At 38.8% G+C, this 18,390-nt stretch overlaps 1 protein-coding gene across 1 annotated transcript; it reads right to left on the reverse strand.

The window, feature by feature from the left end:
• Positions 1-536: 536 nt before the first annotated feature.
• On the reverse strand, positions 537-10,724 carry LOC114363760 (uncharacterized; the record flags this gene model as incomplete). Its single annotated transcript, XM_028319576.1, has 3 exons — positions 10,615-10,724; positions 10,049-10,235; positions 537-770 (listed from the first exon to the last, which is right to left on the reverse strand). Coding segments are annotated over exons 1-3 (499 nt in total), but the record flags the coding sequence as incomplete, so codon positions are not given.
• Positions 10,725-18,390: the final 7,666 nt, after the last annotated feature.

The raw sequence follows: 18,390 nt of genomic DNA on the forward strand, positions 1-18,390 counted from the left end.
AGTATTGAATTGATGATACAGAACTTGCAGACGCAGTAACGTAAGATAATTCGGCATCAATATTAATCATCCTGGTTTGTTTGGAAGATTCTGCTTCACAGTCTGGTTCTATTGTCGCAGATGAAAGGAACCTTGCAGCTCAACCTAAAGTTGAGGATACTCAGATCGCTCAGCTTGCGATAGCAGCAGCAGTCCCTTAGACGTGCGTAACGGACACAGTCATGTGCCAACGGCCGGCATCGTGCGGGCCCGACGTAGCAGGTGTGCGGCAGCCAGGGGAACGGCTCGGCCAGGAAGCGCTACTCGCAGCACTCAAGCACACTCCCCTATAAGTTTGAGGACACTCACATCGCTCAGCCAGCTTGCGGTAGCAGCAGCAGTCCCTCAGACGCGCATACCGCACGCAATCGTGTGCCAACGGCCGGCAGCGCGCGGGCCCGACGTAGCAGGTGTGCGGCAGCCAGGGGAACGGCTCGGCCAGGAAGCGCTACTCGCAGCACTCAAGCACGCTCCCCTATAAGTTTGAGGATACTCACATCGCTCAGCCAGCTTGCGGTAGCAGCAGCAGTCCCTCAGGCGCGCATACCGCACGCAGTCGTGTGCCAATGGCCGGCATCGCGCTGGTCCTACGTAGCAAGTGTGTGGTAGCCAGGGGAACGGCTCGGGCAGGAAGCGCCGCTCGCAGCAGCAATGGTCGGCCAGCACGCGCGTCTCGCAGTACTCCATCTCGCTGCGGCTGCAGGTGCCGCAGCCCGCGCGGGTTGAAGGCACTGGAATGAGAAGAGGACATTTGAAAATGACTGGATTCCACATATTAAGACCCTGACAAGGAAAAGACATAGGTACATATGGGATGCTGCTTGGTTTCTGGGATGATACAGGCAAGAAGAAAAGATACAAATCAGTCACAATTACCCAATCAGGATGCAGCATTTTTGCGGAAAAGTCCAGTCGAACTACCTAACTAACTACATGAGCACCAAAAATGGGAGATGATGAAGGTGCTTTGGTGGCGTTCTTTTAAAGCAATCCTTGATCCGTTGGCCTAAGTTACTTTTAACAGATGTCATAAGATCAAGCAAATTGAAGAAATCTTTTAAATTGTAGACCTAAAAACCTAGAGCCAAGCCAGCGAACCAAACAACAACTTTGAAATTAGATTCCAGTGAAAGTTGCCGAGTAGCAATTGGATCTTGAGAATCCAATCAATCCGAAGAAACGATATTTGGAGTTGAAAATATACTGGACGAAATAGAATCGTCGAATGTTTGTCTAGATTGCGTTCAAAGCGGCCTAGCACAAAATTGGTTCATCATACATTCATACGACAAATATGCCAATTCTGTATTCCATTCATTCGTGATGTGGTTCGAACATTTGAGGCAATGCGTTTCCTATCAAATGTTTGAACAATGGTTTGCAATGATTTATGCCGGAGAACCACAGCCTGTTACATAATGCATTCCCATAGGTGGCTTCGCACTGAGCCTTTATGTCTGGTGGTTTATAATAAGTGCGGGTATATAGACGAAGTAGTCACTGCATTGCTTGCTGTGGCAGTTTACCGTCTATTATTGTTGTTAGTACCTGGTAGTCGTAGAAAATAAACGTTTTTATGCAATCACGTAAAAGCGTGGTGGCGTGAAAAATGGAGAAAAAACATGATGACAAAGTAAAATCGAAGGTTGCAAGTGTAACGACGGTTCCGCTCGACCAAGCACCATCACGGAACAAATACAACACTTTTCTGTTGTTAACGACGAATAAAACGTTTTTTGCTTTACTTAGTTCCGGAACCCTAATTCATAATAATAAATTCTCAAGGTACCTAAGCCTACCTCATCAAATCAGTAGCAATGGATTCGAAACTGCTGCTATATTAGGCCAATGAACATAAAAGCCTACAAAAATAAACATTATTTTCTAAAGGTTAGGAGTAACCTTATCAAATAATGATGACTAGCTTTTCATACTTTCCAACATTTGATTTTAAGTTACGATTTGTAAGCCCACTGCTATGACTCATTTAAGACTTTATGGCTTTAACCTCTAAACAGTACCCCAGTACTTTGTAAACAAATTAAGACTACAGTTGTTTTGGGAGTTAGTCAATGTCACAGCGCCCTGCCCCCGAACCTTGGTGACGCTGCACCGTGTCATTTGGCTGCCCCGCCCTCGGCCTTGGCTTAATCATTGGTTGAGAACATTGCTGAAATCTAATTAACTGACATTGGGATGTAATTATGGTGGAAACTCATGAGTACGAGGATTTTAGATGACTAATAGGTTTCCCCATACCAATGTATAATATTTCACATCATCGTAAACTAAAAGTCTAAATTAAATCCAAAAGGAAAAAATACATACTTTAAAGGCATTATATTTTGCAATCACTTATGCCCGTTTTCGTAGTTTAGGGGATCGTTTAACTTAAGTGATGCTTAGTTAGGAAAGGCTCGAGGGATTGATGGTGAAAACGGGCATTAGGCTATTAAAAAGCGCTTTTAAGGTATTAAAAGAACCACACCGTTAAACCGCCATAATTATTTTATCCTTTTTTTATCTACAACAAGGAAGCTCTTGGCCTGTATCTCACCTTCATCATCTTCATCATCATCATTTCAGCCATAGGACGTCCACTGCTGAACATAGGCCTCCCCCAATGCTTTCCATGTTGCCCGGTTGGTAGCGGTTGGTGTTTTATGATTATTTTATACCTACTTACATACAAGGCTACTATTATGGATTCTGTGATACAAGTAATACTTAGTTATCTTAGGGAGCGCGCACACGGTGACTTTGTGGACTTTGTGAGTGTGTTGTTTAACAGTTAGTAAATGGTAGGGTAGTACAGCACATGCACCCTGTAAGGGCATAACAAATATTTAATAAACTTATACATTTTACTTCATTTGTTCTTACTTAAGATTTTAAATTTTAAATAAACAACTTGATAAAATCGAACTAAGTACTAAGGCGGGACTCGAACCCACGAAATTGAAATTTTATTAAAAAAAATACAATATTAGGTTAGGTAGTACAATTGTATTATTATTTATGTTACTTCATTATATTTAATTTAATAATACATTTACACAAATGTATTGCAGGGTTCATGTCTAATTTGACTGGACTACTAGTCTAATATTCATCAATTTAGTTTTAAAGTGTAAAAAAAAATAAGTAAACTTGTCACGGTGCCAAAAGTCAACCGTGCGCGCGCGCCTTTACATGGTGCGATCATTCAAGCGTGACGATGTACTCGAGTTCGCCAAACGCGTCCAAACAAGGGTAGTTGGTGTGAAATAATATTTTATGAAAAGGCGGGTACTATCACAAGATGATATTAACGGCTTGTGAGGGAGGCCAGTCTCATTTATTATTTCGTTGCAGACGCGCGGTGCGAATTCTCTGCAACTAATTTTATTCTTTTTTTCGGGTTTATTGGATTTATCGGTGTAGATTTCGATAAAATCAAGATAGAAACTGAAGTGAATACCTAGTAAGTGTAAAAAAGTGTGATGTTTAAACTGTAAAGTGACAAAATTTTACCTCATCGACCGCAAAAGTCGCGAGATGGAAAAGTAACAAGGTAGGATTTATATTTTCTAATGGTTTTCTATATTTTTTTGTTTTTGTCGTTAATTTTGTGCGTTAGCCTAATCAACCGTTTGACCCGTAGGGAATTGTAATCTTGATTTGAATACCATATTCGAAGTTTAGTGTAAAGTTTTAGACTTTTTTTAATATTTCATTTGCCTACCGTATTGCGTATTTATTATTGAAGTGCGCAATAACAGACCCTGTAGGAGAAGTACTTAATGTCCTCGCACCCTCTGACGTCACCAGCCTCAGTTGGCTATGACTCACTTGTTTTGATTGCCCACCCCCTGCCCTGGTTTTGTTTATCGCTTGTTTGTTCACACGACAAAGCAAATATGTACCTACCTACAGGTACAGTCTACGGAACACCCGGCTAGAATTTTTTGAAACATAACCCTCCTTCTGGCGCAGTTGGGTAAATAGCATATAGTTTGTCGTGAAAAGTGTAGGTTAGGTAACCTACTGAAAGTTTACGTAACAGAAAAATAAAGCAATCGGCACTTGGTATTACTTTGAAAGTTAATTGTGAGTTTTTAAAGTTGAGAGTTTTTATCTCGTTCAAACAACCTTCGAAGAATGTTGTTTGTAATTCGGTGGGTGTTACCTTGAAATTCTCTCATCAATTTATTATACTTCATTGTAGAACAAAAATCATTTTTCTTATTTGCGTTACATGCCTAATTAATTACCTAACTATGGTCGTAAACCGTATTAATTGATGAAAGCCGAACAGATTGCAAATTAATAGGTATTGATAACAATGGCGTTTCACTGCTGATCCGACCTTGGGTCGAGCAGAAGCCAGTAGGGCTGCCAGCTTGAGGAACCAACAAAAGGCGTCCTTGGGGACAGAGGATATCATTCAAAAGGGCAGAACGTTTGTGAATTGATTCATTTGCCTAAAGTAATCGAGCATTTATACTTATAACTTTTTTGACGGTGTAATTGATTTTGCAGACAACAATAGTTATTCTTTTATCGCTCAGCGTATGTTAGGTTAGGTGCAATTTAATAAAAAACAGTGTATTGCATGTTAAAAATAACCCAAATTCCTATTTATCGGTCATTACATACATTACATAAGTAACAACCGTTACGTTTCGATTAATTTTACTAAGTCTAGCCATGCATCAATGGTTTTATATTCTACTAATTAAAACATTTTATTAAAATGGTTAGGTGAACATGTGAATAGGGTAATTCCAGGATACATGCCCCAGTGGGATAGGTGCCGCGATTTTAAGTACACTATGTTACAAGCAACTTAGCCTAAAGTTATAGTACGTATTATAGAAAGAGACCTCCCCGTACCACTTTTCGCCTCGCAAACCATCAAAGAGTGCGTTCGTTTAGCCAGTGAGAGCAAAAATCTTTCGCGGCCAAACCTTAGCGAGCGTCGAAATAAAATTGGTAAGTATCTTTTAATGCATAATTTTTTTGTCAGCTGTAAAATGAAGCAGATTTTTATATAATTTGATAGACTATCTTATAAATTAGATGGGATAGCCATGTTTAATTCGATTTTTAGTGTTTTATATTTTTTATTAAAAAAGGCACCTATCCTATGCTAAAAGGATAGTTGCCTAATTTTTTTTGGGTATAGATGCCCTTAGAGCCATGTCCCATGCACCTAGGGGCATCTATCCTAACCTGCTCTTTTTGTCACATCAAAAACTGTATTAACGAGTCATCTATCCCTGCATCAGGCATCTATCCTTTGAAGCAATCATACAGTGAGTCTTCTATCCCCCACATTAGGCGTCTATCCCACTTTTTAGAGGTCAATTAAAATGGTATTTACTCAGAATCGGTATAACTTAAACTAAAATAATTATAGTAATATCATAGACGAAAGACCAAAGTTTACAGATACTAAGGTCAAATTGTTGATAAAAACTTACTGACTGAGTTACAGAGCTGTTTCAAAAAGTGGGGCATCTATCCTGGACTTACCCTAACCCAATGCAATTTTGTTTTAATCACATTTTACACATAGCTTTGTCATACCACAGAATAATAATAAGTACTTCGTACAGAAGATTTTCTTCGCGAAGGTATTTAAAAAAATGTATGCTCAATGTCTTTAACAATATGGTGTAATTTAGCTTGTCTCACGAGTCGAGCACCATTTTGTTGACAAACGTCAGTGATCGGTACTGCGCCGAAGACATAGGGCTGACTTCGGTAAAATGATGTGTGACGTGAGGTGCCAAACTGCGAAAAATGGCGGAGGAAATACATGAATAAGCATGAATTATATTTTGTGTTTCTAATAATTATTCAGGCAGTTAAAAAATACTGTAGAGTATTAATTGCACCACCGTTTTTACATATGGTTTATTGTCTTTACAATGCAAATGGGTGAAGAATACGTGCGTGCGTCAATACTCGCTCGTGATTGTCCTGTCGATTTGGTATCTCAGGAGGGGTAGTCGCGCGTGTTTTGTTTTCGATGCAAACTCGCGGAGATGAACAGGCCTGGTCATACCTAATCATTTTTTTCGCGAATTCCGAAAATGGAATCCGATTGACAAGACAACACGATAACAAAGGCGGAGCTTTGTTTTGTGTAGATAACGTAAAAGTATGTAAATTCACGATAAGCATTTTTGAAGTTGTAAATAATTTAAAAATGCAAAAATTGCATTCGGGTAAAACTTAATATTATATTTGCGTCAACCCTGAGCATCGTAATAGTAGGTACTGAAGCTATGTCCAACAATTAATAATACTTCGTAGTGCAATTAGTAAGCAACGCCGTGATTATAGCTAGTTTAGAGAACCGCCAAGAGACATTCAAGACTCTGACCATGAGAAAACAATGTGCTTACAACTAAGAGTCATTTAAGCAAATACTGAAATTGGATACCAAATTTCAATCAGTTCTTATACATAGTTGCAACATGCGATTTTCCTTTTCAAACATCCATTCATAAAGTACTGAAGTAGTTGAACGATGGAGGTGGGGCGAGCCCCTGTCAATGTGTTTAGTGGGACAGTTCAGTGTAGTTCATCTATAGTCGACTGCCCTTACCAGTCGATTATTTAGCCAATAATTTAATACTGCTTATCCGAAATATAGGTACATTTTCAAATCCCGTTACCATGACTACAATCTTTTAACGTTTCTATTTTCAAAACTATCATTTATCTTCTTTGTATCACTGCTGTAACAAACCTGAAGTCAGATTATAAGCCGCCATGGGCGTCAGACATGGGCTCAATCATCATTACCCTCCATTAGGCTCATCACAGGAGTCCATCCAGATTAAATGACACAGATGCAGCGGAGATAGGCGGCAATTTTTGTAATTCGCAGCCATTAATTTGCACGGCGCATCGTCCATTATTTAGCCCGCAGGCGACAATCACGCAAATTAAATGTGCGCGCATTTGTGTACTTGAACACTGTAATAGGGCTGCATCGGGGATCAAGATTTTCTATGTCGTTTTGCATTACACATGTTATGAAAATGCCCCGGAGGCCTATTGGATTCTCGAATCAGAGGTTCTGGGTTCGATTTTCGAATGGGAAACAAAACTGTTAGGACAATGCAGACTTGAATCAAAATAAATAAGTAGTTATCTTAAATAATCTTTTAAATCTAAAAACCGTCTTACTCAAACCAGAATTCAGTTCTCAGGTGCATGGACAATGGACATGGATATAAAAAGATTAAAACTTGTGAAAACTAGTTACACTCGCTTCAAAAAAAGTAAAATTACCTAGTGATAAAGAGGTTCTAAACCGCTACAAAAGAATTTAAATTGCAAAGCATACAAAATCTATCAAATACCGTTACGTAAAGTTACTACTTAAATTGATCTTTGGGACGGTCCATTGTTTGAACTTATACTTATTGTATCGGTTTTTGCTAGCACCAGGCTATAAAGACAAGTTATTTTTTCTTGTTTTATTTGCATTTGCATACCGTCCATTTGCATTCATGTCTCTACTGTCTAGTTCAGCCAAAAATGACCTGATGAATAACTAGATACTGATTGCTTTAATATTTTCAGCTTCAAGCGCACATAAAGCGCTCTACAATGTCATTCTATGAAGAAGTATCGCATATCCTCCCGCGGACCTTCTAATTGCCGCCGCCTACGGACACGTGGTGGAAGCGATCTAACCGCCGTCGTTATGTCATTGTTGTTGGCGGAGACACGGCTGTTAATCGCGAAACTGATACACTCGCGGCCATCATTAGGCACTGACCACGGAGACATTGAGGGTTCTAGGTTCATAGTACATTATTTTTCTTTTTAATCTGCAAGATCGAAAACTGATCTTGTGGCGTGCTTTGAAAAAATAATTGTTTTTATTTTGATGAGCATTCATGCAGTATACGGGTCTTTGAAGTCAAACGGTACTTTTATCAATTCTTTGTCGATACTAAGATTATAGATTGAAAGGATTGCAATACGATATGATGATGTTTTTTTTTTAGAATTAGGTGGTTTAGTAAATGTGGTCGTAGTTATTAGTAAAATGAAATATTTTTTATTTAAGTAGCAATCATGATTTCATTCGTTACGAAATCAACGACATTTTAAATTTGAGGGTTAGGGGAGTCTCCACAGACTAGCTGACCTTCACTTGTAAGATTTTATCGACGGTCAAGCACAGTTACACAAGTTTTTTTATGTATCTCCTCATTTATAAATTTTATGGGACTCGCATATCTTTTCGTGACATCTTCAGATGTACGCAAGCCGACATTGTTGCTGATCAATTTGCCACCATGATTCATGGCCCTAATAGCTGATGTGTTGATATCACAGTGCCTCGTTAAGACCAATTAACTAAAGTCAACACTATAAATATAGCTGGTAATAGATACTACTTAAATTAGTGGGCATCTAGATGAAGTGTCTTCGGTAGATCACAGAAATTTACACTTCAAAATATTGACAAATATGAACACGGAGTCTTTCTTAGGATACGGATACAAGCTAAATTTTTTTTGTCCTCTTAGCTTGCCTCTCATCTTATGAAAGTAATAATGAGGCCGAAGGTATTCGTAGATATAATAACGCTATTGCAATTGCAATGATAAAGAAGGTATTTGAATAATTGTTGTAATACGTTTACACCCTCTATGTACCAAAAGCACTCTTAGGTACATCTGTTATGATAAGATGATGAGTCTAGTCTAGATCATTCTAAGTTTGTATTATTGTAATTACTAGTAACCTTCAAGGTAACCCAATTAATCTTGTTCTCCTAATCCCGTCACCGCCTGATTCACTCGGTTGTCGGAACCACAATTAAACGGCTCGCTAATTGAGGTTGCGACACAAGCCAATTCGGGAATCGAGGGCCAGGGCCATGCGGGCTCAAAGATTCCCAGAAGAATGCATTAAATGTTTAATCATTTCCATTTGTAAATTGTAAATCTAAAATCAAGCGTTTCGATCGATATGCCAAAGGCTTGCACGATCGGCTAGTGATACCAGTTTGTTCTTTGATATGAGTCAGGAAATAAAATAGCCAAGTGCCGCGTGCAGTGCGTAAGCAAGGATATAAGGTTACATTCATGAACTATTTTATAAACTAGAAAACGTAACAATCAAATCGTGTTCAGACCAGTATAATCGGACGAGCACCAGCGACAATAAAACTGCCTACTTCTTTTTAGATCATGCAGCTACTAATGTTAAATCATCTAATTCTGGATTCCTGGAGCTTGAGTCACGATTAAGAACACCTTGACTTAGTTATATAAGATAGAAAGAGCAATTTATAACTGTTTAGTTTAGTTACATTTTCCACGAAGTTTTTCTCGTATTGGAACGACTGTAAGGCTTCGATAGCGTGCCATGGCCATCCCACAATCTTCCAAGGAGTTCTAAAATGGTATAGACTAGAAATATGTCTTACCATCAACATCATTAACCTGCAGCTCGGCTGCGGCCTTGCGTGCGTCGGCAGTGGAAATATCGTGCTCCACCAAGTATTCCTCATATCGCATCTCCACGACGCTCTCGTCGGACCTCAAATGCTCTTAGTGGTTCACACGAGCATCAGATGAGTTCTATAGAATCCTGGTATAGACAAGGATTATGAGCTTACCATCGTCAAGGTGCAGCTCTGCTGCTGCCTTGCGGGCGTCGGCGGTGGAGATGTCGTGCTCCACGAAGTACTCCTCGTAGCGCACCTCCACGATGCTCTTGTCAGACCTACAATGCTCTTAGTGGTTCACACGAGCATCAGAAGAGTTCTATAGAATCCTGGTATAGACTAGGAATATGAGCTTACCATCGTCAAGGTGGAGCTTTGCCGCGGCCTTGCGGGCGTCGGCAGTGGAGATGTCGTGCTCCACGAAGTACTCCTTGTATCACATCTCTATAACATTCTCGTTGGCGCCCCAGGGCTCCGAGTGGTTCACGCGACCATTCCAGGAGTTCTATAGAATCCTGGTAACTAGAAATATGAGCTTACCATCGTCAAGGTGGAGCTCTGCCGCGGCCTTGCGGGCGTCGGCGGTGGAGATGTCGTGCTCCACGAAGTACTCCTCGTAGCGCACCTCCACGACGCTGTCGTCGTGCCTCAGGTGCTCCGAGTTGTTTACGCGGGAGGTATTCGCGCGCCCCGTGCCCACTGGCTTGGAAGCTGCCGCGTGTCGGACCTAGGACAGATGATAGATTTAACTAGAAACCTAGTTTTAAAAGAAAATATCAATGACAATAATGACGTATAGTGAACCAACACGTCATCAGACATACATTTTTATTACTGCTTAACACTGGTTATGTGTATATTAACAGCTAATAAACACTCAACCAGTATTTAGCCGGTCATGTTTAAATTCTCCGACGATGAATTAATTATGGACATAATTTATTCGGTCTTTTTATTCTATTGTTTCGGTTTTTTCAAATATTGTTTTTCCATTGAGCACAACTAGTTAATCGGCTCAGTTCTCTCTCTCGTGAATCCCTCTTCATGTAGAACGCTACGTCATTGCTTTTCTGCATCCTTTTTAGTATCTCTTGATAGGAACTTACCAACACCTCTGGCACCCTGAAGATGACGTCTCCCGCGACAACTGCCAGCAGAGGCAAGACGGCCCACGCCGCCACCATCCCATCTCACTCTTAGTATAGCGCCCCTCGCACTGAAAACAAATAAAAACGATGGTTGGTTCATTCATTCCAACTTGTAGGTAGGTAGGTAAAATCTTTGTTGTCTTTAAGGCATTATCTCCCATAATAGTTTAGGTCTAAGCAGACATTAGAGTGGTTATAAGGGACTTTGATCCATTTTGTGTCGATAGGTCAAAAATGTATTTTGACACGATTTCTAATCACTTTCACCATTATTAGAAAGCGCACGCCTAGCATCGGATGCGCCGGTGCAGCGGTGCCGTGTTCATCCTCATTGCGAGCAGTTAGCATTCCCCATTGGTCTCCAGTTCGGTGCAGCCTTCTTGGAAATACTGGTGCACTTCCATAGGGTTGCCAAACATAATTTATTTAAAATGCAGAATGTTTTGGCTTAAACTTTAAAAAAATTTTAAATTCAAAATCTGTAAACTTTATTTCCTGAAAATGCTCAACTTTCCTATTTGAAATCAAAAAATCAAAATCAAAAATATTTATTCAGTTTAGACCACAAGTGGCACTTATGAACGTCAAAATGTAGTAAAAAATAAAAAAGAAGAAGAAACCCCCAATAATCTGCAATAATAATGAACAAGACAATTCTAAGGTGGAGGTAAGGTAAAGTGCAAGACTACAATTAACTTTGTTTGTCTTAATTTTTAAAATTCATTACAATTTAACTTATTTTTTGTATTCGAACATAAACTGTATATCGAACATAAACCAGGCAGGCAACCCTCGTGAAGGACACTGCACTGGATACCATTAAGCATCTAATAGTTCTATTGTATTGGGCTCGTAAATTCGCAGCGCGAATATCGTGTTGCGCTTCTTGAATTTATAAGGATCTTTTATACTGATAGGTGCTAAAATGCATAGCAAATTACTTTTCAAACACCTAGGTATTTAGTGGAGAGGTAGGTAACTAACATCCTGTCTCTAAAATAATTTATTTGTAACCTAGCTAGTATTTTAGAATACATAATACAACTCGCTCATGTCGGGTTTGAACTGGAGACTCTTGCTAGACTGAAGCGCAGTTACTTTTGTCAATTAAGCTACAGGGGTTCAGCCCAACGCACGTTTGAACATCACGTTCCAATACTTTAGCATCATTTAACGATAATTGAAAATACGTGATAACTTTAATTAATTAATTGAACTGAAATGTTTAGTAAACATCCGTAATCTACTTTAGATCAGTGAAATATTTAAGAACTGTGTTTACAGCTTCTCGAAATCTGATTTCATTTCTCTGATCTCAGTCATTCTACTTTCTTTCGTCATGCTGCTTCAGTCTCGACTCTCGAGGGTTGCTCAACAGTCATATGAGTAGAAATCAGAGTAACTTGATCCAATGAAAAAGCGTCCAAAAACTTTTATATTTATCCATAAATAGTTAGTCAGTTTGTCCCAAGTCCGTCCGCGTCGTGCCACTAGTCTCGTAGGTCAGTCACATCGCGACGAGCAAATTGCAGCATTCGTATGCAACCCGCGCCTGCCTCGCAGCGCGTGTGGTAGGAGGTCCTGCTCACATGCTGTCCAGAAGAGAAGGACAGAAGTTCTAATGCTAATGAGCATTCTTACGACTTAGCTGTGATAGATTTTGCAATATCGTTTTGAAGGACTTCAATAAGAAAATTAACTACAAAATTTTTTTTGTATTATTTTACACTAACGTCAGGCAGAATTGGTTCTATCGAAGTATTAGTCCTTAATCTGTGATTCTATGGTAGGTAAGGTATTAAACCTCGCAAATATATTTACGTAATAACTACTTTCCATACCATTTGAAATTCTACATTTTGGAAGCGAGCTTTTCACAATGACCTATCTAAAAATACTTTTCATTTTGATGTAGATCATGTAAAGTTGACAATCAACCGTTCTCATAAAACTTTTTATTGTTAATCATGCTAGTTAACATAAAACGGACCATACGGTGCTAGATACTTTAAAATTATACGTTGTAAATCTCTCCATAAACCTAAATATGCCAAGGTCGCCAACCGAAATACCTCCTGGGTTGAAAGCCACATTGTTACACATTGTTTTCGTAACATAAAATATAAGACGCGGCCCATATTGTAGTGGACATCAAAGCGCTTATACTGTGGGTAGGTAGGACGGTAGCTGGTGGATCGCCGGAGTGCGGATTTACGAGGTTTTGAAAACAGGGTAAAGTGCTCGCCGGGACTGACACTAAACGCTTTTCACGACTGTTGTTAGATAAATTATTAGAAAGAAAGAAAGAAAGAAAGAAAAATGGTTTATTTGGTTCAAACAGACGTTTTACACAATTTAAATTACATACATAATTTATTGAACCAAAATGGCTCCTACTCGGCTTGTATNGTATTGAGTATTTTATCTTAACAACAATATTTTAACATACGATACTACTTACCACTCATTAGATAATGGCACATTAGAGAATAAAATGCATGTGTGCCCACTTTACAGCCATAGGCGAGGTTGTAACGAATTGATAATAATAACAGAGTAAAAATCAAAACTTTCATTTAAAAAAAATTATACGTTCCGAGAAAAATGTAGTTTAATAAACACTCTACACTCTTATAAGTGGTATTCAGGAGAATAATTAGTTATGGTATAATAGAAAACATCCAAATATCGAATAAACTGGTATCGAACCTTAAACGATGCAACAACGGTTGACGCTTCAGCTTGCACTGCACTGAAGCTGCATTATGGCTTCTTTCAAAAAATAATCTCGGAGAAGTCAAGTAGCATAAACTTAGGTATAAGCAGGCCTGGCTCACTCCGCACGGTACATCCGATAATTACCTACAGCGAAGCGCCCCGCCGGCGGGTATTATATCAGTCGAGTGTCACTCGCGCGCCCGTCAGGACGCTGGTGCGTTGTATTGTAGTATGATTATAATTCTATGATCGAAGTATTATTTAAAAATGGACATAAAGAGAAAGAAATATTGTGCGTTCGGTTATTGTGGGTTCGGATGTTTAAATTCGAAAAGAAATCTACCGGATTTTTTTTTTCGCTTCCCAAAGATGCTGAAAGGTATGTTGGCCATGTAGGTAATCAATAATTCTTAGGATAGTATAGGAACCTAACCTACTATGACTACTGCTCAGAATGCGTTCGTTCGTTTCAGCCAAATGACGTCCACTGCTGGACAAAGGCTTCTCCCAAGGTTTTCCATAATGAATGCATACTTACCTACATATACGTACCTCATTACAAATAAGTAGATTAATTATTTTTTCACTAGACAGTAACCCTAACAGCGTAAGAAGAGTTCAGAGGCACGCGATAGAAAGAGACAAAACTTGTAGGTGAATAAAATTGTAGGTACGTAGTGCTGTGCGAGCTGAATTCCACTGTATCGCGTCGTAGCAAGACTCCCATTTATTTAAATCGTCTTGCGGAGTAATCCTTCTGTACCTGTACTATTACTTATTCTGTGCAAGGTTTTCCATAATGAATGCGTACTTACCTACATACGTAGGTACCTCATTATAAATAAGTAGATTAATTATTTTTTCACTAGACAGCAACCCTAACAGCGTAAGAAGAGTTCAGAGGCACGCGATAGAAAGAGACAAAACTTGTAGGTGAATAAATTTGTAGGTACGTAGTGCTGTGCGAGCTGAATTCCACTGTATCGCGTCGTAGCAAGACTCGCATTTATTTAAATCGTCTTGCGGAGTAATCCTTCTGTACCTGTACTATTACTTATTCTGTGGTATAAGGCCTACAATAACGTTAAAACCAGTTGCCTGTTGCTTACATTGCGCTGTGTTGCTTACACCTCACCATACCATCTTTAAAGCATAGATAATAGTTACTAGCTGATGGACCTTATGGTGTATCTATGCGAATAGGCCGACCAAATCATCCTCTATGGCTACCGTCTCTCCTCTTGCACATGGCGCGTGAGGGCAGCTCTGAACTTCAAGCGCATTCCCTTCGAAGAGCGGAAGGTGGACATCGTGAAAGCGCAGGAACAACTCACAGAGAAGTACCGCGCCATCAACCCGGCGCAAAAGGTGCCAGCACTGGTTATAGGTAAGGCAGCTTTTAGTTTTTTTTTAAGTACTCAACTCTGTTATTGAACCTCGCCAAAGAAGTTATGTTTGTGTTAGGAATGGTTCACCACACCACAATTAGGCCAGCGGTCCAGAGGGATCGATCTTGCATTCCTCGGATGTCCAATCAGCATTCCACTGCCAAGACCGTTGGGCTATTGCTGTCACCACTTAATGAGTACAGTCGGTCAAATAATATAAGAAACATAGCTTATCTTCAGCTTTAGTACCCTATATTCGACTTACTGTGGTTCTTTCACATGAGCAAAATGCTTCTGCACTTCTGATAATGAAACTACTATGAGCCTATGAGGCAATTGAACTGTCAGTAAACCCAACTACAACAATTATTTTACCATGAAACTGTCGATTTACACAATTAGATAATGACTACGACAATATATTTATAGTTACATGGTTATGGTGTTTTATATATTCAATAACGGGTAAATCGGACACGCACGCTATCATTTCTATCAGCATTTATTATCCAACTGTTCGCTTGTATCAGCTCTGGTCAAGGACTCGACCCAGTCGACAAAAGAAATGTCGAAAAGATATTCTATTCAGTCAACCTATAACGATAAACGAGCGATAACGGCCGTCCGTTGTTTCGTCGAGTCGATGAAAAATTTTCAACTCAATGAATTTTTAACTCGTGTATTTATTGATCAGTGGCTAATTGCCCTAGTTTGCTCCTTTTTAGATAACAATCAGTGTTAACCATAGCTAGCTATATAATTATCTCTTTACATGTTACTATAAACTAAAAACACATGTAGATTTTTGAACGTCAATACCTAAATAACCGTTTGAGGTATATTTATGAAATTTGAAGCTGATGTATATCTTGCAAGTCTCAATACATGAGCCAAAGAAGTGTTAATGCACAGCAGTTTTTGAATGATGAGGAGTCAAAAGTGGCTCTAATTGGTTCGTCTAAATATACGCACGGTGCAGTCCCCTCCCTGAAACTAGGCTTAACATGCTCCCGCATGTCTTTAGTGTTTGCTCAATGTTGATTTAGTCGATTTTCTCCTGAAAGGAACATGTAAGACAACAATAAAATTTCCAATTTTACAGACCTTCTAGAGCAGATGCCGCAAAAACTATACAAGATATATAAAAACTTGACGGTCTCATCTGTAGCAAATTGAATAAGCTTTTTTTGGTTCATAGTAGTAATGTCACTAGGACGCATAGTTTCCGAGGATTAAGCGAAAAACCGAAAAGTGGTACCTTTAAACCCCCCTCTCCCCGCCGGCTCAAGGGCTAAGGGCGGGGACTTTTGCTATGTTCACCACCTAACTAGGCTAAATAAAGTCCCGAGGTCAGAAATTGTGTTCCACGGATTTCTCTCTACACCGTCGTTAAGGCATTCATTGACTGGACTATGACAGTAAAAACCCTCAACAGTTATCAAAGACGCAATCATAATAAAACTATTAACAAAAGGTATAAAAGAGTATAAAAACATGGACAAATGTAAAAGAAGGTTGATCCACCTATCGATTCCCAACACCTATGTTAAGTGGGTATAATTTGCTTAGTCAGCAGCAAGTTCATAGAATAAGCAAAATAAAATTAAATGTAAGGTTTTCTTTGAAGCAGCATAATGCTTTTCTTGGGAAATGAATCAGTTGCCGAACAATAAACGCAATAACAATATCAAGGCACGTTAAAATGAAGGTGTAAAAGTTAATGTGAACACCGACAGTAGCCAACATCGATAACTTTTGGCTATTGCTTCAGGGACAGTCTCACGGGCTGTAATAACAATTACCATTACAGTATTGTAAGACATAAAATGATAAAGAAAATGGAAGAAAGTAAGTACCTACACAACAATCTGCCTACAGCTATCGACCAGTACCTATAAACCAGCATTCTTCGAAATAACGTCAACCGTCTTAACAATCCAAAATACATTTCAGTCATAATTAACTAGGAAACCTAGTTTCTACAGGGTTTTAGGTAAATGGGTATATGAGCCAACACTAGCCCATGTTAACATGGTCATATAAATTGTATGGTGAAGTCAGAAATTTAATATCATTTTATTTTTTTTTAGTTTTCATACAAAATAAATTTTATAAAATCCGATTTGTATGAAAATTAACCCTTAATTACTCGCATGGGGTCAAAGCATTTTCGGATTCAAAAATGAAGCACTTGGCGCGGCCCGATTTCCTCCGCGCCCCCGGTAAAACACGTCTTAGTTTGTATTTTGATAGCGACTAATTCACGGGAGTGGAAGGATGCGTCGCTGCGCTCTTGAGTGGTGACCCCATGCGAGTAATTACGTAACTTTTTTGGAAGAGGTAAGTTTTTTGTTTTATGTATTTATTTTGTGTATTATGAATAATATTTGTCTTATTGTATATTCAGTAAATAAATGTTTGTTATAAATGTGTTTTTACAGCTCTAAACAATAAAAATATTGATAAATTCAGTTTTACTACTACTTTGTCATTTTTTTTCAGAGTTAGTAGAGATAGGAAAAAATAGCAAATTGTGCAATGGTTGGAAGATGTTTCTGATGAAGAAGAAGTTGGAGGGTCGAGTTCTTAGCCAGAGTTAGATGAAATAACAAAAAGTGATCATGATGGCGCTAATGAGATCGAGCAATCCTCTGCACAATCAAGTGAATCGAAAATGCAAGAAATGTACAAAATTTGTGTGCAATGATCACTCTGAAATATACTGTCAACAGTGTAACAAGAATGATTCGGAGAGTTCCTAAAAATACTAGTATTACCTATGATCTCAGTATACCTAAGTACAAATTGTTAATTATTGACAATTATTTTAATTTAGCTTGTTTTTGTATAATTAGTAAGAAATTCATGTTATTACCTATAGATATTAAAGAATAAATAAAGCATTTTTATAATAATATAGTTTCATTTACTTATAAATTTCAGTATGTATTAAAAACTACTCACACAATTTGGGGTCATCTGTGACCCCATGCGAGCAGTTATGTAAGATTCTTTATGCGAGTAATTAAGGGTTAAAATAATTAAAATGAAAATATCAATTTTCTGACTTCACCGTACCATTTATATGACCATGTTAACATGGGCTAGTGTCAGCTCATATACCCATTTACCTAACACCCTGTATACGACCATCGATAAAGATTTTCTGATACACCGAAATTCAACACGGGGAAAGCCGCAACCGGAACTCTTTACTCTATGAAAATCTCATCCACACGTTCCAATGAAATCAGCCACCGATATTGGACTTACGTATTTACACATCCATTGAGGCACGGGATACATAACACCCACCAACACTTTGTATGTCCCCGAGCTGATAAAAGCCCCAATATACCAATATCCCTTCGCGTTACCCCAAAAAGGAATGAAAGAAAAATTCCCATACCTTTTATCGGTACCCGCTATAATAACGTAAGCAAATTGTACATAACGCACGTACTAACTCGAGTATTGGATTTGAACCAGTTTCACAGATCCTCATCAACAGAAAGATTTGTTTATCCTCAATAAAGTAGGCATATTATACATAGATTTTAGACTACATAGTAAATCCAATACTCGAGTTAGTACGTGACAACGTAACTTAACTCTATGCAGCTAATTT

Source organism: Ostrinia furnacalis, unplaced genomic scaffold (genome assembly GCF_004193835.3).
Source record: "Ostrinia furnacalis isolate ACB-3 unplaced genomic scaffold, ASM419383v2 OfSCF7271, whole genome shotgun sequence".
NCBI classification, from domain to species: Eukaryota; Metazoa; Arthropoda; class Insecta; order Lepidoptera; family Crambidae; genus Ostrinia; species Ostrinia furnacalis.